Source organism: Bacillus rossius, chromosome 15 (genome assembly GCF_032445375.1).
Source record: "Bacillus rossius redtenbacheri isolate Brsri chromosome 15, Brsri_v3, whole genome shotgun sequence".
NCBI lineage: Eukaryota > Metazoa > Arthropoda > Insecta > Phasmatodea > Bacillidae > Bacillus > Bacillus rossius.
Genome location: NC_086342.1, coordinates 41,451 through 66,214, shown reverse-complemented (window position 1 = coordinate 66,214; position 24,764 = coordinate 41,451). Strand labels below are relative to the sequence as shown.

The following is a 24,764-nucleotide window of genomic DNA, read 5'->3' as shown; positions in this document are numbered from 1 at the left end:
CGACTTGCGGTCACACACCGCGTGTCGAGAGAACCGCGAACACAAGAAGCAGACCCTCGGAGCTGGCACCCTGCCGCTCGGACCACCGCGCATAACCATGTGAAAGGAATGATGGCAGATCCCGAACACCCGGTAGATATTCAACCCCCACCCCACCTCCATTTTATACCACCCCAACAAAAAAAGTGTCTGTATGTGCGACAGCGCGAGTATATAGAGCAGCGGGGAGCTGGAGTCACCGCGCCTTCAGGGTGGTCCCGGCTGCTGGCTTTGTGTCCCCGGCTCCGCCAATGAGGCGGCTCATAACTCAGCAACACCTCGCGGGGTCTCCCCCCCCCCCCAGGCGCTGATACTCCCGCCACATCACTTGCATAACAAACAATGTGATCCGGGCCATCTCCTTCCCAAACCACTACTTCTAATGCACGTTAGAATTTAAATGGATAAAAGCAGAAGAAAAAAATCGTGAGTGAGTCTTTCAGAACTCCCCAGTGATGTGTAACACCTAACCACGGTAACGAGCAAATCCATGTGTTCTCATGTTGCAAATACACTTAAAATTCGAAACTCCGACACGAAATCAAATTTAGAATTTCTTGAGTTATACAAATATTACATATTCAAACATTTTGTACATTACTAATATTAAAATAAAGAATTAAATTATTTGTTATAATTTAACTAAGAATTAAATTATTTGTTATAATTTAACTATTTCGTATACAAAAAAGGGAGAGTTATACTTCTATGGCATTACTAAAGTTTTATCCTGAAAGATTTTAATCACATATTATATATTGATGTATATGTTTTTGCTTAAACTTCCTACAAACAAAATTTAACTTTATTGAGCTGATTGAACATTTGAGATTTAACAGTAAAAATTTCATCACGAATTTCTTTAATTTTTCAGGTCATCGAATATATGTAGGCTAACAATTTGTGTGTCTCTACTATAACCTTACAAACGCGAGAGACCAGACCACGATGCCAGGTCAGGAGCTGGCTGGCGGCCCTGCACGGCCATTGGCGTCACGCGCCGTGTCACGTGCCGTCTACTGACGTGAGGCATGCCACGCGCGCCTGGCAGGATTACAAGGGTCATCGCTACCCCTCTCCCCCCTTCGCACCCGCGCATCGTCCTTCCTCGGCGCTGTTATCTATCGCTGAGCGGCCTAGGGAATTCCGCGGGCATCTGCGTGGAGTAGCGAGAATGACCGCCGCCCTTCTGGACTGTTCGGGCGTCGGGTCAGCCCGGGATGACGCGACTCGTCAGGCTCTCGTCGGTTCGAGGACGCCGGCCTCCGCGGGAGTTCCGAGCGAGTTCCGAGAGTTCCGCGAGTAAAAGGAAGTGAGACATCGGCGAAGAGGATGAGAGACCCCTCGAGAGTGGCGCGACGCGGAGTGACGGGACCGAGAGAGTGCGACTGAGTGGCGCGAGGTAAGGGGCGAACCACTGTTGAGCCTAGCTCCAGTGAGGAGTGAACTGGACAGACACTGAGTGACTCGCGAATAAAAAATTTTAAGTGCCAGTGATTTACGATCGGTCATTTTAAAGTACAATTATTTATTATTAATTAAATATTAGTGATTAATAAAACTGTAATAAAACTCAATTGGGCTATCACTTGCGAACCCAGTTCTCCACACATAGGACGTTACAATATGATGAACGCTGCGCTATGTTTACATTTCAATGTTACCTAAATGTTTTCAAAATTATGGTAATGCCATCATTTTAATGTATTTTTTTTAAGTTATATAAATCCTGAATTATATTTTCGACAATAGACGAAAGTATTAATGCATGGTCTTTTGACAGAAAGTTTGTATATTTTGCGTTTCAAGCTTCGTACCAAGGCAATGTTTGGTTGTTTTCTGTCTTTCGTTGATTTTTTTTTTAACGCAGAGCGCCCCACCGGTGAGATTGGAAAATACAACACAAACACAGTAACGCGTGTTTGCATCTCGCCTGCATGCACTGAGTTGTAACCCGCCCTCTCTTCCCAATTCTTCGTCGACCGCGCGAGTGTTGGGTAAGACCACTGCTGTCCCAATAATGTATTTATTTCGAAGCAAATAAATATTTACAACGAGTTCACGAACATTTTTATGAGTTTTAGCATAATAGGCCTAGTTAACACCATTGTCACAAAAAATATATAAATCATGGGTCGTGATCAAATAGAACTTTGTTTTTAAATTTATATTAAATAAGTTTGGGAAAACATTGCCTGTTTGGGGAGGAAAAAAAGGAAGATTTAAAAAACCTTTGTGCCGAAACATAGGCCCAGATTATTTATTTTTATTTACACGTACAAACATTTATTTAAGTGTTGTGCATCAATGCAACAAATAACATTATTTGGTTATAAACAGGAACATATCTATACTTGTGTGCGATCTATGACTCAGAACATCGAGTCGTTTGCAACAATACTTTCAAAAACGTTTTTTTATAACAAATATTGTTACAGCAAATTTTATCCTGGTTAAGTTTTATTTTGAAAACAATTAATTTTCGGTCTTTGTTGTAATTGTTTTTAATTATTTTGAACTGTAATGGCGAATATTTCTCATTCGTACGGGCCAATGAGAAGGCGCCTTACTGACGGTTTTGAACGGCCCGGTAACGATTGAAAGGAAACATGTAATGGTTTTCTTTTTTTGTTGGAAGAATGACGCAGAAAGTTACGTCTTAAAATAAGTGCTGTAAAAATTATAAACTGGTATGTAAATAGGATTCCGGCATATTACGACGGAATCAGTAATACAATTTCAGTAACGAGTGTACACAATTACAAGCTATTACGTAATTGTGTTGAAATATGGATTTGTATTTACGAGTGCACCTACCATCGTAAGTTACGCCATTGTGGTCTTATTTTCTCTTGTTAACCGTTACTTGAACAATAATATACACATCCTGTCTACTCGGCCCTTTGAACAATCGACCTTAATAAATTACGTTGGCGACTAATGATATTTACGTGACATTAATTTTTTTTTAAAATAAACATTTTTTTATTATTATTAATAAAGACGACAATTATGTACATCTCGCCTACCCCAGCGGTCCCGAGGTAAAAGTTTCTCTCCTCTCCCTGAACTTGTTAGCCGGCGCCATATAAATAGACTAACATCTAAAATACATTTCTTTTGTGGCAAAATAATTGGTGTGATTGACTATGCACGGACCAATGAACTATTGAATAACGTTTATGTGCCATATGTAGTGTATATGTTCAGTATTCAGATCTAGGTTCATTAAAATATTTTAATATGTTTACTACAGTATAAACTTTACATTATGTTTTGTTTATTTTTCATTGTTCTTGTTTAATGTGTTAACATTGACCTATTCAAATTTAAATTGCCACAACATCTCTTGGAGAAAAGAAATGAATACAGATAAGTTTATATTATATTTATTCCACTATAACGCTTTTCAAATAAGCAGTAGGTACCTACTCATACAAGAACATTAAAACAGTACAACACACCTTGCATGTCATTGTTGCTTTCTCATACTTTACTAAGCTATTGCACTTAACACAGGCTTATAGAGCTACAGTATTTAGTTTGAAATTTAAGTACAGCCTCTGCTCTACAGAATTTTAGTTTAAATGTTTTAAATTTATTTATAAAGTAATTTACTTAACACGACAAACTAAATTTTTAGGTTTTGTTTCTGAACATTCAAAACCTTTGGTAGTAGTGTGAATGTAATATATAACGTTACATTCAGCATGTCAGTGGCAAACATATTAAAATCATAATTTTCGAGTTCTGGCAGATGAACATTTGAGCAAGTTATTACAAAATTCGTCGTTTAGGACCTGGTAAAATTAGTGTATTTGGTAACTTAATTTTGACCAAATATACAAAAGTCAAACTTAATTGCAATCTGTAAGATAGGAGAAAAGTTAATAGAGTAAAATATGCTAAAAAATATACTAAAAACCAAGAGCATTTTTAAAGACAATTTTTCCGAAGCAATTACAATTGTGTAAGAGCGAACGCGTGTGGAACCTGAAAACCTTAAAGACGATTCTGAGCAGATGAATATTTTCACCAACGATTAGTAAACGTCTTTTTAATAATTGATCCTGAATGCTCATTTTAGATGCTCACACTACCATGCTAATATCATTAGAAAAGAAATATCTTTCGATAACGAACATTGTACTAATCACATGTCAAATCTTAAAACCACTGTGTGGCGTATTTTTTCCCCCTGCCGTATTGTAGTGATTGAGTTATTAAAAACTTAACCAATAGATGTTATGTACCTTGAGAAATAGAACCTTAAAATTGTAATTAGCTTAGTTGTTTAGTTTCTTCACAATAGCCAATTTATTTTATAGCTGCGTACTGCTGGCCGCGAAATTCCAGCCCAATCACCGACCTCGTTACGTCAGACGCCTGCAACCAATGAATGCGCAGTGGGCAGGAATGGCTACAGAACTAGCTTTCTCAGGTTATGTTTGTATTTGTTGTGTTTGTGTTTATGTTTGTTTTATCCTCCCTAGATGATAAAAAAATAAAATCATCCCTGAGAGACATTACTTGTACAATTTTGGAAGTGGGCTGATAATATTGTGATAGTTTAATTGTGACTACAAAATTTTTAATAGTGCATTTGCATTTTGACAAAAATGGTTGTGATTACAATAATCACATTTTAATTCATTTCCTGGCAAGGACGCCTACTAAAAATGACAGCCTTGTTTGTATTTGCAGCGAAAGAATTTTCAGGTTAGTTTTCAAACATTATATTGGCAAATTGGCTTTAAAGTACACATAAACAGTAAACTATGTTTGATATATGGAAAGAGCATATGTGTATTTGGAAGCCAAGGACGCATGTGATACACTGGGGGTGCTGTGGTAAGAGTTTAATATGTATCAGTTAATGTTTGTCTCAGGGAACTTCTTAGTGAGGGCGTTGATGCTTGTGATGCTACTGGCCGGCACCATCGGCATATTCGTGTTCACTGCTCAGCCCCCCCACTCGGAGGCCCGAGATGCGGCACCGACCGTAGTCTTCAATGTGGGACATTACTCTCACGACACCAGTGGTGCATTCCTCAGCGTTGCGCTGGACACTGCCCTGATTCGCAGTGGCTGGCTGTGGGACCACATAGAGTACGTAGTTCAGTCTGTGTTCATTGATTGTGTATGTAGCCCTACTTACAGTAGACATGGTGCATGTTATTGCTGCTTGTGTGGTGATTGAACAAATGCTACAAAGACTGCTCTTTGGAAAGTACAAGTGCCCAGATAGTACCAGTATGTGTAGGTATGCTTCAGGTCACTGGGTTGTTTCATCCAGAGTGCTACAACCCAGGAGCGGTCATGTAGCCTAGCTGGCTCTTGGTTGAGCACTTACAAGGGTTTGGACATTTACTTAATTGTATCCAGCGTTGGCCGGGTGTGTAGTATCCTAATGATGTTACAGCAAGGGAATTTGAGACTAGTGCTATGAAGTTCCAGTTGTAAAAAGGGCCGAGGAGGAGGAAAAGGAAGAGTGCAGGCCCGTTGCGAGTGCCTCGGTTGAGTTGGGACTTTCTGAAGTGAAACTTCTTTTCTGAGGGGCTGAAATTTTCAAACGTTATAAAAATTTTGATTGCGTGAGGGGAATAGTCAAGTACGTGTGGGGGAACCAGTAGAGGAGGAGAAAGCGTCAGCGGCGACGCCACTCTAACGTATGCACTAGCGGTCGAATGGGAAGTGCTACGTAGCATAGCATGCTATATGCTAGTTGTAACGGTCGGAAGGGGAGAGGTGGAAATGACGTAGCAGTGACGCTAAGGAATTCTTGTAAAGCTGCTCGTGTTTGTCTACACCTCAGTTTTCGTAACGGCTAACGATTGATGCTAACGTATTTATTTTATTCTATTTAATTATCTACAATTTATTCATGTAGAAAAGAGTTATTGACTTTTGCAATTAACTTGATAAATATCATTCATTTCTATGTGAATAGTGTGATTGAAAATGTAAATAATTTATCTCTATGTATACCTAGTAATCAAGAAGTATCACTTCTGTCGCGCACACTTTCTTTTACTACCCGAGGTCACCCTGATAGTAGGAAGAACATTACACGTTCACATTAACAGTTGTGGCAATGGTAATGTTTGAGTATTTTAATTTTTTTAACTAAAAAAATTGTGGGGCTTGAAAAGTTGTGCATTAAGTAATGGGCATGGGGCCCACAAAATGACTTGCCCCCAGTTCCTTAGTTTCTCTCAATGGCCCTGGAGGTGGTACTGCTGGATCACTAATTGATTGTGCTCATTTTATTAGTATAGTTCCCTACTCTACTTCAACTAAAGTTTTAGTACAGTTAAATACTTAACTCTGAAGTTTATTGGTTCCCTAAAATAATAAAGATGATAAGTATTCCTCGTCAGTTAACAATTAATCACAGTTTGTTTTCCATTAATTGTCTGAAACATAAGAACACTGGTTTGCAATTTTCAACTAATGTTTTTAACAATCTTACAACACACCTCTTCAAACAGTTCTTATGTAGAACTGAATATTTTGCTGTCTTAGTAATGGTTAAAATGCATACTGCTCACACATGTGCGGAGCACTAATTGTGTCTATCGCAGATCAAATTTTAATAGCACATTTTTTCCACCAACAAAACGTGAAAAACATTGTATTACCTACGTAAATGAATAGAAAAATGGATTATTCAAAAAAGTCAAGTGAAGAATTCTATTAGGTATTATTTTTTGACTGTGATATAAATATATTGACAAATTTAACAATAAAGAGATTCTCCATCTGATCCTAAGGTTGGAATAAGTAGACTAGAACAGTGCACTCAAAAAAGTTCAAGTATTTAAAAATTTTGTTTAACTTCTGCCATATGACATTAAATATCTTGCTGAATCCTGAAAAAATGTTTAAATTCTTATATTAAATAGTTATACAGGTTGTATTTAAAATACACATGAAAACGTACATGCGTACGTAGGCAGGACGCTAAGAGGAGGCAGATACACACGTAGGAGTGCATGCAAATATTTGCTGTAGCTCTGGAAGTGTTGAGAACTGCTCGCAGTTTGCTAGTGCCGTGCCAGTAGGCATCCCAGATGATGCATGGCATTGCTCTAGGACTAGATTACAGAATAGTGGTTGTGTACCTTGCAGATATGGCATACACACAGCCTATCTTATTATACCATTGAAGAATTTCCGAAAACACACATGCAGTTTATATATTTACTGGCTTACTACAAATTGCAATTTTTTTTAAGTTTGCTTTGTAAATTTACCTATATAGTTAATTGCATGATTTTTATATTTTTATTCATTTAAAGTTCATAAACTGTTGGTAGATAAAATTGCTGCAATACAATGTTTGCTTGTATTGGTTTTAAGAATATAAAATAATATGGAAAGAGAGGCGCCTATGTCGTGTGTGCCAATCCTTAAACATGTGATTCAATATGTGTGATTCATGTCCTCCAGCTATGCAATGGAGAATTGCATAATTTTTATTGTTGCTTAACTACTTTCTGCTTTTACAGATTGTACTGATTGATTTTGTACATGTAGGCATTTCCAGTTTTTGACAACACGACGACAGCACGGACAAAAAAGGTTGAACCTCTAAATATCAGTCAGCACAAGAATTCCCTTGAAGGTACTTAGTCGTGAAAAATAATATAACAACACAGATGAACACAGTGTGCTAACAATGATGTGACAGATTGAATGCAGGCAACACAGCAAACAAATAAACACAACGCTGAAGATAAACAAGTACCATGGACAAAACATCAAGGATAACACTGACGAACACAGAATTATTTCCTATGTTCGTGGTCTCTCAGAAAAAATAAGATGTTTGGGAAACAAAAACAGACTAAGAACAGTTTTCAAGTCAAATTTCACTTTCAAAAGCATGATTACTAATGTAAAACCAGCCATAGATAAGTTTCAATGTCAGAACTGTGTGTATCAGATCCCCTGCAAATGTGGTTGCATGCACATAGGGGAAACTGGCAGGGCCTTTTCAACACTCATTAAGGAGCACAAAAATAACATAAAGAAGGGCGAAACTAAATAATCTAGACTTGCCAAACATGCCTGGTACAATAGCCATAGAATACTCTGGAAAATTCTGCACCATTCATACAGGAAGAACACCCAATTAAAAGGAAACTTAAGGAATTAGAGAAGTCAGTTCCCGTAACGTCACAACTGTTGTCACTGGAAACCTTCCGTGTTTGTCAGTGCTGTCACTGTTTTGTTGTCCATAGTACTTGTTTATCTTCATCCTTGTTTTTATATGTTTGCTACGTTACCTGCGTTTAATCTGATTCTCTGTTAGCCCATTGTGTTCTTCTGTGTTCATTATTTTTCATGACTAAGTTCTTTTAACATAATTGTGTGCCATCTGATATTTAGAGGTAAAACATTTTTTGTCAATGCTTTCGTCATTGTGTTGTCTGTAATACTTGTTTAGTTTCATCATTGGTTCCGTTTGTTCGACATCAGTTGATTCAGTCTTTTTTTCTGTGAATTTTTTATCTGCATATTTTTATTTATTTTGTTGATTTTCAGAATTTTCCCATGACAAACAGTGTTAAACTGCAATGGCTTTTCCCAAAAAAAACTGCGTTAAATCTATTAAACTTATTGTCTCAAGTGTTTCCAAGGCTGGTATATGTCTTTCAATTTGGGACTGAATAACATTTTTGTTGTTAATAATGGAGAAACTATTTAGGATAAAACACTGACCATTTGGATTATGTTCTACAACCACCACAAATTAATTGCTCAATGTTCCATCTTATGTATGTTCTCTATTACTTACAGTAAGAATGTTGTTCAGCCCCAACTTCAGAGATGTTTGTCACCCTTGGGAAGCACTTAAGTAGCATAGAGTTTTCAACTCATTTCTTCATGATGAACATGCAGCCCACAAGTTTGTCTGTCAAATTCCGACTCATTTTGTGTAGTACGTACAAGGAAAATTAGACTTAAAACTATTTGTATTGGTTTGTGTGTGTGGACACACACATACAACTACAATGCTATTTACATTTCAAAATATAATAATAACAATAAACAAGGCTTAAGTACTGTACCTATGTTAATTGTCATTTGGACCTCTGGGTTTTTTGAATAAATTCTCACATATTATTTCCAGCTAATAACCTATTAGCACAATTGTGTATGCATCATGTTCTGTTCTCTAATCTGTTATTCAATAATACAAACAGAAATTTATAAAAAAATCTTAAACCACACAAAAAATTAATTAACTTCTGCTCAAAAATCACTACATAAAAATTAATTTTCATTAAAAATATTTTTTTTATGCATGCATACACACAAAATATATCTTTTTAATTTTATTTTATAGAGCTTTCGGGCTATTTAATTACATATATTTGCTTAGCTGTGGCATCTGTAGTGAAAGTATATACAGTTTCTCTTGAAGTATAAAATCATTTACAGTTTTTAATGTTGAAAGGTTTGGCTAGCACCTGTAAAGTGACTTTTTTTGTGGAGGTTAGTTTGTTAAAGTTAGTGGGCGCATGAATTCAGAAACACCATTAAAGACTAAGAGTATTTTGCAATTTATTGTGTGCTTGATTTTTATTAGTACTTTTCATCTGGCTATTTCCTATTTACCTCGTAAACATATTTCATTGATTAAAACACACGCAGTAACACGATATCAGCACATTGTCCACATCTTCAGAGCTGTGAACAAACTGCTAGAACTCTTTATTTTTACTAATGGCCGCTCTGCAACTGCCTTTTGAAACTTTCAGAGCTGCCGCTTGCATGTTTTCCTTGGGCTATGGAAAAGTCATAAAAATTAATGAAAATGAAAATGTAATTTAGCTGTTGAAAAATTAAAGGCAGAGGAGTTTATATTGTTTTCGTTAGTTTGGCATGATGTCATCTTGTGCTTAGACTATGTTTATTTTTATTATTGAAGTGAAACTTCCTTGGGCACAATGAGAATAAAATTTCAAGTCCAAATTTTAATGCAACGTTTTCGTGAAACATCGTGAAACTTTTCTGATGCCAAAAGAACAGGAATAGGTACGTGGCCAAAAGATATAAAGAGAGAACTATGTTATAATTTGTTGCTGAGCTCATTTTCTTTCTCTTCTTTGTGCGATGATTCATCCCAGCCCAAAAAAATAGAACCGAGAGAGATAGACGAACGAAAGAATAAGAGCTTGTTTCAGAAAATAGCTATAGTTATCCTATACAGTCAGCTGTGAATTTCATATTTGCTACCAGCATTCTTGCGTTCCTCCTTGTTCAACCAGCAGCGTTGTAGAGACAGTTCCTGCATTTCCTGCATAGATAGCGCTACCTGTTAAAATTTCATATTTCATTCAAATCCTAATGGCAGGATTGTTTGAAGAAATAGTAACATGCACAGTTTTTTTTGTGGTGTATTTCAACAGTAAGTAATATTTATTTAGAAAATTGTCTTCTTTCTCTCTGCTGTTTTACCGCTTATGATGACCTTACGAGTGAAGGTGTGAATTGCCAAAGAAATTACACTTCTATCATCTGTACTGAGTTTCACGAGCTCTTATTTTTTAATATTTTCAATTTGGTATTTGATTATTTTTTTTTGTATATTGCTGGATGGTTCCAGTAAGATAATCCAAGATTGATGAGTGATTTAGCATAGTTCTGCAAGCTATTGGGTGGAGCATTGTCACTTGGGCATGAACTTGTATTGATTTTCAGAAAGGCTGATCTGATGTCCTTGTTAAGTTGAATGATTTGTAATGTCCAGATCTGAGCAGTTGGTACAGCTGACGTCGCTGCTGGCACCTGCCTATCTCAGGATTGGTGGAACCCTGGCCGACTGCCTCATCTTCACGGCCAATGGCACGCAGCGTCGGGTGTACGACGAGTGTGCTGAAGGCATCACATATTGTTCTCCAGACGTACGCAACTTCTCCATGACTGGTATCCGGGAATAAATTAACTAATAGTCTCAGCTGCTAAGATCGATGTCAATAGTAACAAAGATAAGGATAGTGTTCTTCACGAAGTGACGTAGCTTTATTTACGGTATACAACCCTGCTTGCTCTAACCAGGTAGCACCCACACTAGGATCGCTACAAAGCAGAAATGTGCTTTCCCAGTTGTAATACATGTAGACCTGGGTTCATGAAGTTAGGGTTGAAAGACGTTTTACGAAGTATCTGAATGAGCTATAACATTTAGAAACATAGAATCCAGCCTGTCTGTCAGTTCTTTCAATTTTCTGTAATTCCACGTTCACTGATCAGTTAATTGCAAATGTACAAGGTATTAAACAGAAATGTAAGAAATAATGGTCGTTATGAAAGGCCTTTTCAGTCATTCAGACTTTGTAAGGTTAAGATAAGTATTTAGATTACATGATTATTACATGGATAAGTATGGCCACCCTTTAAATAGCAATGCTAGCATACCAATTATGTAATGTCTTGTGTGGTCTTTTAAAATCAACAACCCTTATTTTATGCCATTTCTGTTTTTAATAGAAAATAATTATATGGGACTGAGTGTTATATGAGTAAAGTCACAACTTGCATATAAAATATATATACATATATAATTTTCAAATTCAAAATGTTTAAGGTTGTGATATCTTGTTTGATTGAAGACTATATTTATCAGTTAAGTGGCGATTTTTGTGAGGTTGGCTGCCTGCATTAGGTGAAGAGACCATTCCGATTATAGTGAGCTTTGATCCAAGGCACAGATGCAGTGCTTGTAAGTTAGGTCATGCCTGTGTTCGGTGTTCAGGGTGTTCTGGCCACGTGAGGTACGTAGCAGCCATCAGTACCCCTTAAACCTATTGACCACTGTGATGGAGATGTGACTGAAACCCTTAAGCCAAGTGAGTGATTCACACATTGCAGCTTTAGTTTTAAGCTAGTCTGCAGTTGAAAATGTTCACAGTTTTAAAAGTGTGTGGCTGTCAGCCTAGGTGCTTGTTTTTTTTCCCCAGGCTCCGAGTGGACTCAAATACATGACTTCTGTCAGAGAGCTGGCGTCCAGCTGTTGTTTGACTTGAACGCTCTGCTCAGGAATGGCGACAACTGGGATCCCACCAATGCCAAGCAACTGCTTGACTTTTCTGACGAGCATAATCTTTCTGCCACGTGGCAACTTGGCAATGGTGAGTATTGCAGATAAAAAGAATTGATAGAGTTTTCATCAGTAGTGTGTAAAGGAGTCTTTGTTGAGAAGCAGAGTCATACAAGTGTACAATGTCAGTGTTTTCCTTCTCAGTACAACATGACTTAAAAGTTTGTCAAGCGATACAATATGTGGTGGACGAATGTAACAGATGAACAAAATTATTAATCACTCTCAGTGCTTGCTGTGATTGAGCTGTAATAATGAGCTCACTCATTTATCTCTCAGTGGCTCCAACTTCAAAGACGTTTACCAGTCTTGGAAAGCACCTTAGATCATAAGTCGTTTAGATATTTCAGTTTATTTTACTGTGCTGAATGTTTTTTGGTTAGATTCGGACTAACACTGTATAAAATCAACTAAATATTATGTGTTTAATTTAAAGAAAAATTCTATGTATTTTTCTAAAATCAAAGTGCCAAACATTAGTAATGCAGTATTCAATGACTCCTAAGCACAGTGTGTAAAATCTTTGTTGCAGAGCCAAATTCATTCAAGCACAAGTTCAATGTGACTGTGACGGGTCACCAACTGGGGCGAGACTTTGGGACTCTCCGAGCGCTTCTGGACAGCTACCCAAGTTCCAGGGCGTCTGCGCTGGTCGGTCCAGATGTCACCAGGCCTCTGCTTGACTCTGCCCCGTCCCTGTCGTTCCTGGCAGACTTTCTGGACACAGCAGGGCGCTCCATCAGCGCAGTGACGTGGCACCAGTGAGTGCCATGATCATAGTACATGATGTCATGCTGCCTTCACTCCACTGTAGCTGTTTGAACACCTGCCGGCACTTAAGTCTCCTTTCCTTCTGCGGGCAGACATTACATAGTTTATTAGTGAGGGTGCGACACGGGAATTCACTTTTTCATAATTTGTAAGTATATTCCTTGCTTTGGTTCTTGTTGGGCAGCGGCTTAAATGTAACCATTCACACGTGTTGGTTATTTTCTAATTCTCCTTTGGTCAACTACCTGAAAATTATGTTTTTGATTAGTGTTGGTTGTGATTTTAATTATTATTATAGTTCTGTTAGGGTTTGGACTATCAACATGAAAGTTGGGTACTCAAGCTCCTGTGTGGTTGCCGCCCGTTTGATAGGTTTGCTTCGGACCATTCAGCCTGTTTCCTTTGTTGTCATTCTGCGTCTAGTCTTGACTTAATTAGTGATCAGTACACCGGGCAACGGTTTGCCTTTTCTTAGTCTTGTATCAGCAAGCTTAATTCTGTTAAGGCTGAATCATAAGATATATCCAAGATTTATATTAAGATAACACAGGCCAACAATAGTTTTGGTGCCAGGTTATTTGGAGCTGATTTCATATGAATTTGGTGCCCTGAATTCATAAATGGAATTAGTTTTTGCCAATGAGGTCAAATTTATAAGATATAAAATTTTAATGAAATGTACATTTTACGTTATTTTAGGTTAAATCCATGAATCAAATCTAAAAATTAAACATGAAATTCTTATTAAATTACACAAGTAGTATTATATCATACAAATATTATTATATATACATAGATAGTACCAAACAGGGTGGCCACATACTGGGAAAACCGGGAATGTCAGGGAATTTAAATCAGGGAATTTTTTGATAGTTCAGGGAAATTTTGAGAAAGCTTGTATCTTCATCCTAATGGTTTCTTCAAAAGCGATTTTTGCTCTAAAAATGTGTATTTAATTGTAGTATTTTAAAAATATTTCTGCAAATTACCGTATTCACCCGAATAATATGGGCATAATGTTTGTAAAATGTGTTTTGGAAAAGCAGGGTACGTGGTTTGGCAGCGCTGTATAGCACAAGTTCTTTCATGCTCCAATGTTGGTTAACCTGTAGTTTCAAAATGGACAAATGTCATCTTGTACATTGATTTGAATTTGAACGTATATTTTTATGAGAGATGCAATTATTACTCTAACTCCATGATTATTACCGAAGGGTTGCGGTTGCTAAATAATAAATGCAAAAAGCATGATTCGTCCTTATCAAGAGCTGAGCCTTTACAAACTTCTTGATAAGGACCAGCTTGATATGCAGTGGAGGAAAGATTTTCTCTCGTTCAGCTAAGGGTTTGTTAATGTTTTTTTCTGCAACGACCATGTCTTCTCTCTTGGGCCACTCTTGTCCAACCCAGTGGTGTGTTTTGTCTCTGCTATCCCAGAGGCACAAGAAACAAGGATATTTGATATGGCTACTTTGCTGTCCGCACAAGTCACCCATTGATGTTCACGATACCTTATATTCTCCTAAACCAAATCTATGGTGCTATATGTTTCATTTATTGCCGTTGAGTATTGAACCATATTTGTTCCCATTGTGTAGAAGAACACATTTCAAGCTTCGCTTATCTCAAAAAGTAGAGCTGATAGAAAAAAAACTAATTTTCATATTTAGATTCAGTGCCCCAAATATAACCAAAATTAGTTCCAAAATTGTAGGAACCAATTTTTTTTTCCTTGTTGGCCTGTGTAACGAGGTTGCCATTTTACTGAATAGCGACGTCATAAACTGCCCTTGTTGTAAAGTATTTCATACATGAACACTTGTGTACATCACTTAATTTTAATGTTTGTAGGTTTTTTAAACTGAAATTTTTGTATTTTTTAAATTGTGCCACATTTGTGAAAATGATTATTTAGTATCTATATGTATAATGCAATGCCTTCATTATCTTTGATACAAATTTTTTTTATTGAAGGCTTCAATATTTCCTCTATTCAGGGGGTAATTTAAGCTGTTTATTGTAAATTAAAATTTTTTGTGAATGTTTGTGTAATGCTGTTCAAGTACAAGTATCAGTGTAGACATGTGATAGGAAATTTGTGGGCATAAATTTAACGAGTGTAAGGAAATACCAAACAAGCGGTGATTTGTGTTATTACCCAAATTGTGTATATAACATTGTTGTTGCTTTGTTAGCACTTGCTTGAATAGTTTTGGCAGTAAATTTTTAATTACTTGATTTTGTGCGTAGCTACTACGTTGATGGGCGATCAGCAACCTTGGAGGATTTCACTAATTCGTCGGTGTTCAACTCTCTGGCCAAGCAGATCAAGGCTGTTAGGGCAACCGCAAGGAAGAAGACTCCAGACTTGCCATTGTGGTTAAGTAAGTTAATTAATATTCTGCCAATTTATTTGGTGTGTTATGTTATTTATGCTATTTAACCGTATCAGAATTCTGAAATGATCAAAAACATTTGAAAATTTTTTACAGTAAGATGCAACTTCTGGTTAGCGGTGCTCCGGTTTTCGCCTCTTCCCATCTTCCCCTCTTCCCGCCTCCTTTCTCCTCTGCCCCCCTCCGACATATCTTGTTTCCCCTCCATTACTTCCCCTACCACCCCTCCCCTGAGATTGACGCACTCTTGCAGGCCTGTTTTTTGGGTTGATAAGTAAAGGGCAGAGAGCCTCATGTTGTGTCCGGGATTCTGGGAGGGTAGACATATTGACAAGATTATTGCTCTGTATTATATTTATTTCATTTAAGCATACGTTTTAAGACATTTATAAATATAGTACGTAGTTCTTATGATCAGTGGAAAGGGTACATGCGCATTTAGCCGGCTGATGCGTAGCGAATGTTTGTAATCTCAAGATGTCAGCGGGCATGTACACAGAACTGTTTGTGAAACTCTTTATGCTGTACAAACCAAGGATGAGTGTGCTTGTGCGTCGCTGCTGATTTCTGGAAGCCGGCGTGCCTCGTGACCGGACGCCTGAAAAACTGAACTTTGATTAGGGCGTTGCTGGCGGTGGTCTTATGTGAGAGACGCTGAGGGACAGGGACAGGGGCAGAGGAGGCTAGGCTCTCGGAGAGAGCGGACGTTTAGTATGTAATCCTGGTTGTAGTTGACTTGTTCATAAATGAAGTGTAGAGTTGGGAGCAGCAGTAAAGAGATCTTCCAAAGATTCATCGAGTTCCTTCTTGGGGTACCTATCCCTTAATTTTGGCTATCAGCGAGTGCACTGCTCGGCACTCGAACCCACCTAGGCCCGACTGCACAGTAATAGGCAGACGGGTGCAACACTCAGCCTGCATCTGTTTGTCATCTACAAGGGTGTAACATGTCTGCGAGTGTCCCAGTGAGGTTCTTCGGGTGAATCATGGTAGACTGTTGACGTAATGTTTTGCTGTTGATGTGTTTTGGCCACACCCGAAGTATGTAGTTGGACTTGGCCAGTTTTCTTGTAAATTCTTCTTTTGGCTGACTTGTGTTCTGGCCTTGCACCTTCCCCAAGGTTCCTCCTGGAGGCGTTCAAATAGTTTTCAACCTGAAGGAATCTTCTTCCTTGTGGTAGACGCAGGTTTGAGGTGATAACTTTTGTGTAATCATTGAGTTAGTCATATTTGTAATCATCCTAAGATGTTTCATAATTTGTGTTGCTTGGGTTTTACTTCACCTTGTGAATTTTTGCATATTTGCAACATGAGAACACATGAATTTGCTCGTTACCGAGGTTAGATGTCACACATCTCTGAGAAGTTCTGAACGACTTGCTCACATTTTTAAAATTATTCGTCAGCTGTTCTTAGTCTGTAGCATTCAAGTATCCAAGGGATGTTTCTTTTCTGCACTCGTTCTTGTCTGTTCTTTGCCCCTCAGGCCTTGCAATACTTTGAAATATAAATAAAATTTTGAATTCTAATATTCCATTATCATAAGTGCATTTTGTAATGATAAAATTTTATACTTTTTTAATTTAATGTTTTCTGCTACCTGGTTTGTTAATTCATTGAGTTATTTCATCCATAAAACTCAATTTGTTATCCCTTTGAATTCTGGCTTGTACTTTTTAAAACTTCATTGCCTTACAGCATTTACGAGGTTTGTCTGAAAAGTTTCCGACCTCAATGTGAAGATTGTAGCACTTGTCAACGAAAATGGGGGAATGTGTTTGCACATGCTTTGGAATACTCTGAAATTTCAGCCATTGTGGACGCACAGTTGTTTTTTAACAATCATTTGCGTGAGAGACTGCAAAATATGTAGTTGTTTACCAAGGTGATGGCCTCGTCATTTGACAAAATCTCTGTTCTCTGAGCACAACTTTTAGCCTAGGGAACAAAAGAAGTCGGTCGGGTTTAGATCTGGTGAGTAAAAGGAAATTGATCAAGCAGTACGTAGATTTTCACTATGGCAATCGCTGAGGTGTGAACTGGTGCATTTTCTTCGTGAAAATACATTTTTTGTTTCTGCAGATGTGACCTTATTTCTGTAATTTCTGCCTTGCAGATTGTCAAGTAGTGATGCGTAGTATGCTCCTGTCATTTTTTTTCCTTTTTCAAGAAAATTGATTAAGACAGTTCCAATACTATCCTAGAAAACAGTCACCATTACTTTCCTGGCCAAATAACACTGCACCCCCACCATGAGATTGCAATATAAAATATTTATAGTTGGGAATTTTGTCGCTTCCGCCAATTTCATGGTGCTGATGTCATAGATGTGTTGAATGTAATTAGTAATTAGTTACAAATCTTCGCGATGCCGCCATCGCAGTATTCATATTCCAGCATTTTACTATTTTTTAATAATGTAAAAAATGGTAGTTAATTTATTAGTTTGAAGCAGCCCAGAATCTTTCTTCAAATTCCACGCAGTCATCACATGTGATCCTACAGTCATCTCGTTGACAAGGACCAGGCATAGCTCAGGGCTCAGGGTTGGCAGTGAGGGCAGCGGACGTGCTTGTGTGCAGCGGAGACGAGCTCGGCGTATGGGGGAGGAGCCCCGGGCCTGTCTGACGTGTTCGTGGCGGGCTTGCTGTGGCTGGACAAGCTGGGCGTGTCTGCGCGACTGGGCGTGGACGCGGTGGTGAGGCAGGCGCTGTACGGGGGCAGCTACTCCCTGCTGGACCTGCACACCTTGCGCCCTCTGCCGGTGAGAGCTGCTGCCACACGTCACTGCCTGCCTTTATTTATTTATTTATTTATTTATTTATTTATTTAATATTGTAACATGCCCACCAACAGCCGAGGGCTTTAGCGGTGGGCACAACACATATATACAAGGACAACATATAAACAATACAAACAAAATACAAACAAACAAGTAAAGTTAAAATAAGTATAACTATGAAAAATAAACATCAAAATATAAAATGCATAAAAAGAAATACAAAACATAGACATTACAGTATAATGAAATTACTAATTGCAGGCTTATGTAAATATTTATTAAAAAAAAAATATTATTACCTAGCTACACTTTCACAGATTAAGATGATCAATTTTATTGAAATTAGAAATGAGTCAAAAAATTATATCATTCTTTTTATGGTATGTACATAAGGTAGAAGTTAAACGGCTGTTAAATTGGGGAATTCTAATGCCAGTATTATCAAGAATGGACTTACAATTTAATTTTGAACAGTAACAGTTTTTAATAAATACATAATCCAGATAGATACGGCGTTCAGAAAGAGAATCCATAGTAATCTGAGAGAAGTTTTTAAGTTTAATTATTTTATCAAATTTATTCTGAATGGATTCTAATTTATTGCTATCGGAAGGATTAATTGAATTCCAAATAACTGAACAATATTCTAACTTAGATCTAACAAGTGATAAATAAAGACAAAGAAGAGAGTCACTGTTTGTAGCATAGAACGTAATATATTTGATTAATGCTAATGTTCTATTTGAACTAGTAACTAAGTAATTTACATGCAAGTGAAAATATAATTTTGAGTCAAGTAGTTTACCAAAATCTTTTATAGAAGAAGTGATTGGGATTATTTTATTGTTAAGAACATAATCATATTTTACAGGATGATATTTCCTTGTGAAGGAGATAATTTTTGTTTTACTTGTGTTAAGAGTTACTAAATTTAATAAGCACCATTTATTAATTTCATGTATATCAATTTCAAGTAACAAGCAGTCATTGATAGAGTTAATACTTCTGGAAATTTTAAAATCATCGGCAAACAATACACCACTCGAATGTTTAGGTACAAATGTAATATCATCAATGAAAATATTGAAAAGTAATGGAGAGAGAGTGCCACCCTGCGGGACCCCAGATGGAACTTTAAAATATGAAGAATAACTGTTGTTGATGGAAACAAAAAAGCATCTATTATGAAGGTAGTCGGAAAACCAGGTTACAAAATTGCCACATAAACCAAATTTAGCAAGTTTACTGAGTAAAATATCATGATTAACAGTGTCGAATGCTTTCGCAAGGTCAAAGTAGCAGGCATATACCTGACCCCTATTCGTTACCTCATAATAAATAGGATTCAGAAAGGACACAAGGTTGGTTGCTGTGGTCATACCAGTTCTAAAACCATGTTGTGAAGGAGATAGTCGGTTTTTAATTGGGAAATTTAAGAATTTAAAGATAATTTTTTCAAATATTTTAGACAAACCATTAAGGATGGAAATAGGACGGTAGTTAGATACCTTTAATTTAGAACCGCTTTTGAGAATGGGAATTACCCTTGCTATTTTCCATTTGGTGGGGAACGTTTGACTTTTCAAACTTACGTTAAATAAATGTTTAAGAAGTGGTGTTAATATGTATGAACAGCCTTTAAGAACAAAGTTAGGTATTCCATCAGGACCGCATGACATAGAAGATTTTAGGGATTTAATACCCCAAAGCACAAGACTTTCAGAAATAACGGGGACCAAAATGGTATCATGGTTTGACGTTGATACATTAACATTATGATTGTGATTTGTAGATGAATATACATTAGAAAAATATTCAGCAAAGGTATTAGATAGCAAAACAGGGTCAGAAGACACAACATCATTAACCTTGAGAGAATACTCTTCACGGTAACCATGAATTCATCATTGGTAACAGAAGGGTGGCAGCCTGGTGTGTGCCGGTGTGCAGGACTGGTGGCTGAGCGTCCTGTACAAGCGTGTGGTGGGTCGTGGCGTGCTGCGAGCTCCCCTGCCCACCGGAGACGTGCGACTGTACTGCCACTGTGGCCCTCCTGGCGTCCCGCACTCCCTCGCCGTGTTCGGAGCGAACCTGGGCCAGCGCAGCGCGCTCGTGCAGCTGGAGGGGGCTGCACGGCCGCGCCCTGCCAGCGCCGTGCTGGCCTACGTGCTCACGGGGCAGCACGGCCCACTGTCCAGGTGAGTGCCGTCTGCCGTCACAGCCTTGGGCAGGCCCATCACATCTCATGCCTGACATCCCCTTTGCGTTCGGTAGAATCACATACTGCAGTCAGAAAAACTCAACAACTTCTGAATTAATTATTTCTTGGAAAAGCTGCTTAGTTACACCATAATAATTTAAAACAATAACAGCATAATTAATTTTTTTATGAATATCCCTGCTTTTTTTTTAAAAAAAGATTAGTTTTATACTTTCTATTTTCATTATTTTTCTTAAAACAGAATCCTTATCAAACTAATGAAATATTAAAAACTCTTATGTTATACACATACTTAAAAAAATTTTTTTTTTAATTTTCAAAATCAGATGTAACAAAAAGTAAGGTTTTTTTTTTAATCTTTACTTTGTAGCAATTACTTATATGTATACCAAACACGTTATTTAAATAGATGGTAGTAAAAATGTCCTTAAATTTTTAAGGCATTTAATACCATATACTGTGATTAATTGATCACTTAATTTGGTACATTCAGGCAAGCAAACAAGTTATCTTACTAGTAACCGTTAAATATGAAAAAAGGTTTATAAATAAAAAATAATCATTAAAAGCAATTTAGTCTGTAAATTGCATTAAAGAATTTTTAATCTACCAAGATAAATTCAAAATTATCTTAGTAGCACCTGTTAGAATGTAACTCATGCTGTTAAACACAGAAAGAAGGTAGTTTGAACTCCTACCTTCAGTGCAAACATCGCTAATGTGACGGCGCTAGTATCGTCAGGTTCCCTGTTTCGTCACATGTAACAGGAATATTGTTCGGTATTGTGTGACTTTTTGTATAAGTATACTGTTGGTATTAATTATTAATGATGAGACATGTTAAGTCCTGTGCAGCGGTGCTTGTCTCAGCTGACAGGTGTCATGTGTCGTCAGGACTGTGCTGCTGAATGGCGTGCCACTCCAACTGGAGCCAGACGGCTCTCCGCCCCTGCTGCGACCGGCCGTGCTTCCAGCCGGAGTGCTTTGCCTGCCCCCCCTCTCCGTTGCCTTCTTCATTGTGCACGGAGCACGCGTCCCCGAGTGTCACCACGGCTGACCACTCCTGCCTCGCTTCCCAAGTCTCTGCCACTGACATTCAGACACTTCAGATACTCTTGAATAGGCTTACCAGTAGACTTCATGCACACTGCTGTCTGAGGCATGTCTCCGTTTATTTAATAGGTGAGCGGTGCCATTTGATTTGTTAGTGGTGAAGTTGATTATTTTGGGCCTTTCATGATTTAACTTGCTGGAGTTTGCATAGCAATCACACTAAAAACCTGTGTGTGTATTTTTTAGGTGTTGTGCTACAAAGATAGTGTGTACATGTAGAGCTGGCACCTGATTATTCCACGAATGTCTTTTTGGGAACTCTATAGTCTCCATAGTGATTGCAGTTCTCACTATTGGTTGAAATCAGTTTTTTCATGAACTTATCAGAGGGCAGCAAGGGATTAGTTTATGTCTTTGGGAGTCAACTGGCTGTTCAGTCCTCCCCCAGCCTCCAGTGAAGAGAATTGTGGGAGGCTGGAGTCAAGTCCTTTATATCTTGTCTGGCGGGAAACAGCTCCTAACCTGTTTGAATGGAAGCCTCGCAGAGGAACTTCAGCTCAGCTCAGCTCAGCTCAGCTGTCTCGCTGCACTCCTCTACACGTCAGCTCGTCGAGCGCCGAAGCAGGGCTGTGGTTGCCTGGTGACAGCTTGCACGTGTCGCAAGTGTCCAATGGGAGCTCTGAAATGCAAGTCTCGCCTCTCAGCTACAAGTGCTGGTGAAGGAAGACTGAACCTTGCCCTCTCTCACGTTATACAAGATGTGAAGCATCCCAATGTGGGCGGGATGATTGTGTGTGTAAATATCTGAATAATAATATTTTGGGTGCTTAAACATTTTAAGTATATATTTTTTTGTGTAATTTTAACTTCCTAACCTGAGATTCTACGTTTTATTTTTCCCATGCTGTTGGCTACACTGCCATATATCTTTGATGGCCAGAAAAGTTGGTACTCCTATTGGTGGTGAATATTTTTTCAGTTCTCTGAGCATTATCACTTTTTCCTTAAGCGTGAATTGTTGCCATGCAAAGCCTGAGGTTCCTGTTGGAGAGATAACACCACGCTTATGACCTTTAACAATCTAAATGCATAGCTACAAAATGTGACCATGAAATAGGCGGAGGCCTTGCCAACACCCATACTTATGCCTAATGCAGGTGCCACATAAGACGAGATGTCATAGCACAAGAGCGGGAGTGGAGGGGAGGAAACGAAGCGGGAGGCGGCCGGCGCTTGAGAACTCATCTTCCTAGCGGTGGCCTCTTGAGGCTAGTGAAATGATTGAAATACATCCCACATATTACTGTATCAATTATATCTAAATTTAACACACACATTCAAACACACTGTTTGATAGGCAGATAAAAAAACAGCTGCATAGCACTTGACCACAGATTCGTGTCTTACACTTCCAGCCAGGGCTCCATGTAGTCAGTACCAGTGTTCAGACATGCATGCTGTTGATAATTCTCCCATAAATTCATAATTTTCTTACAGCTAATTCTACGATTTTGTCTTCACAAAAATAACATTCGATGTGCTTTAAAATATTTTGTTTGTAAAATAAAATATATGCTAGTAAATTATAATAAAGCTAACTGCAATTTATTGAACAAAATGGAAAAATCTTGAATTTTTAATCTTTTTTTATTAATAAATTGATGACCCTCGTTTTTGCTGCCACTGCTAGCACAGTTTAAACAATGTTTTTTCATTGACAGTTAATTAGTAATCATTAAGGGATTTCAATATGGTGTGAGTTGCTGAGTCATGACCTTGCCTACCCGCAGCTACGCATGTTTTTTCACGAGAAGGGACTCCTAGTGGCCAGAGGCCATTCGGGGTCACCTCAGTGTGTCATCAACCGCCAACAGGGCTGGACGTGTATTGCACGGCGGAGCCCCTTATCATTTGTGTTCACCAGTCTTCACAGCAACAGTAAGTTGCTTTTTATTCTTTAGTTTTCAGAATCTGTGGCTAGCGCCATATAATCCATTTGTGCCCCTATGTGGGAGTTTACTGTCGTACGTAATTCATCTGCCCGGTCGAGAGACAAAGATTGAGCCTCACTAACGACGACTATTCTCATCTTTGCCCGCACAGGGCTGCCAGTTTGGGTGATAAGTTTGTTAATGTGGGTTTCCTTTCTTTGTCCGACCTGCGTGGTCGTTGGAAACCAATAGCCTTAGACTTTAAGACATTTATAGTGATAATTGTATGTCAGGGCTCGTGGAGTGCATGGTCATGTACCATGGTGCATTATCATTTCGTAGTGTAATATGTTATCACGTGAGCATGCAAGTTAGTGTAACATTTAAACCACCAGTTGTGCTGGCAATACCCTCCGTATACAGAGTACGGCCATGTGCATTTCAGTTCTTTTGTTTTAAGCATATGACTACGTACATAGTGAGGGCACAGTTCATAATGCCTTCATGTCAAGTAATGTAACATCATGACGACAACTGTTGTGTCCATCCTGGTCCCTGGGCCCGCTGTTGCCCGTAGCCGTCTGGTCCTGGCAGGAGTGTAACAAAGTGCTTTGAGTTGTGCTTCGAGCGCACCTGAGCACGGCGGCTGGTGTGACCAACGACAGTGTAATCTGACCCGGACCACGTACTGTCTCCCACGCATCTCGTGCGTCCCCCTCCCCTGCTTTCCGCTCGCCGTGCGCCGGTGCGTGGGAGTCAGTCGTAGCTCGCCTCTCATCCGCGACGGACGCGTCTGAGCGCTGCTCCGCGCTTCGCCGCTAGCGATTCGTGAGTGGTTCGCCGTTTAGCAGCCAGTGCCTTAACGACATAGACAGAACTACGGACATACATAGACCGAACTAAATGGCGTCTCGAACGGCCGACAGCTCGAGGGGTTGCTGTTCTGCCCCCTGTTGTAAGCCACAAGGTGAGAACCCGTTTACTCCCCGAGTATTAGGCTGGTTGACGCTCTCGTCTTGACAGGTAATCACTCGCTACATGTCTGACTGCGGCATCTGTATGAGTGCTTTATTGCAATAAAACTCTATCTCGCCAGAACAACCTCTTTGATTCCATCATCAGAAGCATAGTATCCTGAAGGGCTGACACCCTAAGGTATTTTTTGTCTGTGCCTTCACCTACCTCCTTGTAGCCACATGGTGACATCACGCCTGACAGCCCAGAGTCTCACATGCATTCACCCACAGCTTCCTGAACCCAGTTCATCACTTTACCACCTGGCAAGGTGGCAAGGCATCTAAATGAGTCAGCAATTCAGGTACCTGAATATATTTGCTAAAGGGCCTCATTGCACTTGTTAAAGATGGGCGCCGATACTTCAGCCTAGGAACCAGGCAACTATCAGTACATAGACAAAAAATTTTTTAAAATGAGACTGGCCGGAAATGCTTAAGTTTTG

General features: G+C 38.7%; 1 protein-coding gene across 2 annotated transcripts; it reads left to right on the top strand.

Annotated features, from left to right (window-relative positions):
* The first annotated feature begins 4,367 nt into the window (after window positions 1-4,367).
* Window positions 4,368-22,214, top strand: LOC134539214 (heparanase-like). 2 transcript variants are annotated; one of them, XM_063381000.1, is made up of 9 exons: window positions 4,368-4,500; window positions 5,006-5,148; window positions 10,802-10,977; window positions 12,012-12,182; window positions 12,684-12,912; window positions 15,173-15,306; window positions 17,901-18,082; window positions 20,051-20,298; window positions 21,216-22,214. In XM_063381000.1, the coding sequence occupies exons 1-9, from the start codon at window positions 4,435-4,437 to the stop codon at window positions 21,376-21,378; spliced, it is 1,512 nt and encodes a 503-aa protein (XP_063237070.1). In that variant the 5' UTR covers window positions 4,368-4,434; the 3' UTR covers window positions 21,379-22,214. The 2 variants fall into 2 exon arrangements, with proteins under 2 accessions (XP_063237070.1, XP_063237071.1); XM_063381001.1 differs by having other exon boundaries at window positions 4,368-4,758; window positions 4,929-5,148.
* The last annotated feature ends 2,550 nt before the right edge of the window (window positions 22,215-24,764 follow it).

Excerpts from the sequence above, each read along its gene's own strand:
- LOC134539214 (XM_063381001.1), top strand. The coding sequence starts at position 4,719 with ATGACAGCCTTGTTTGTATTTGCAGCGAAAGAATTTTCAG. Across the intron at positions 4,759-4,928 it reads TGCAGCGAAAGAATTTTCAG|GGAACTTCTTAGTGAGGGCG; the intron begins GTTAGTTTTCAA and ends TGTTTGTCTCAG. Across the intron at positions 12,913-15,172 it reads AGCGCAGTGACGTGGCACCA|CTACTACGTTGATGGGCGAT; the intron begins GTGAGTGCCATG and ends TTTTGTGCGTAG.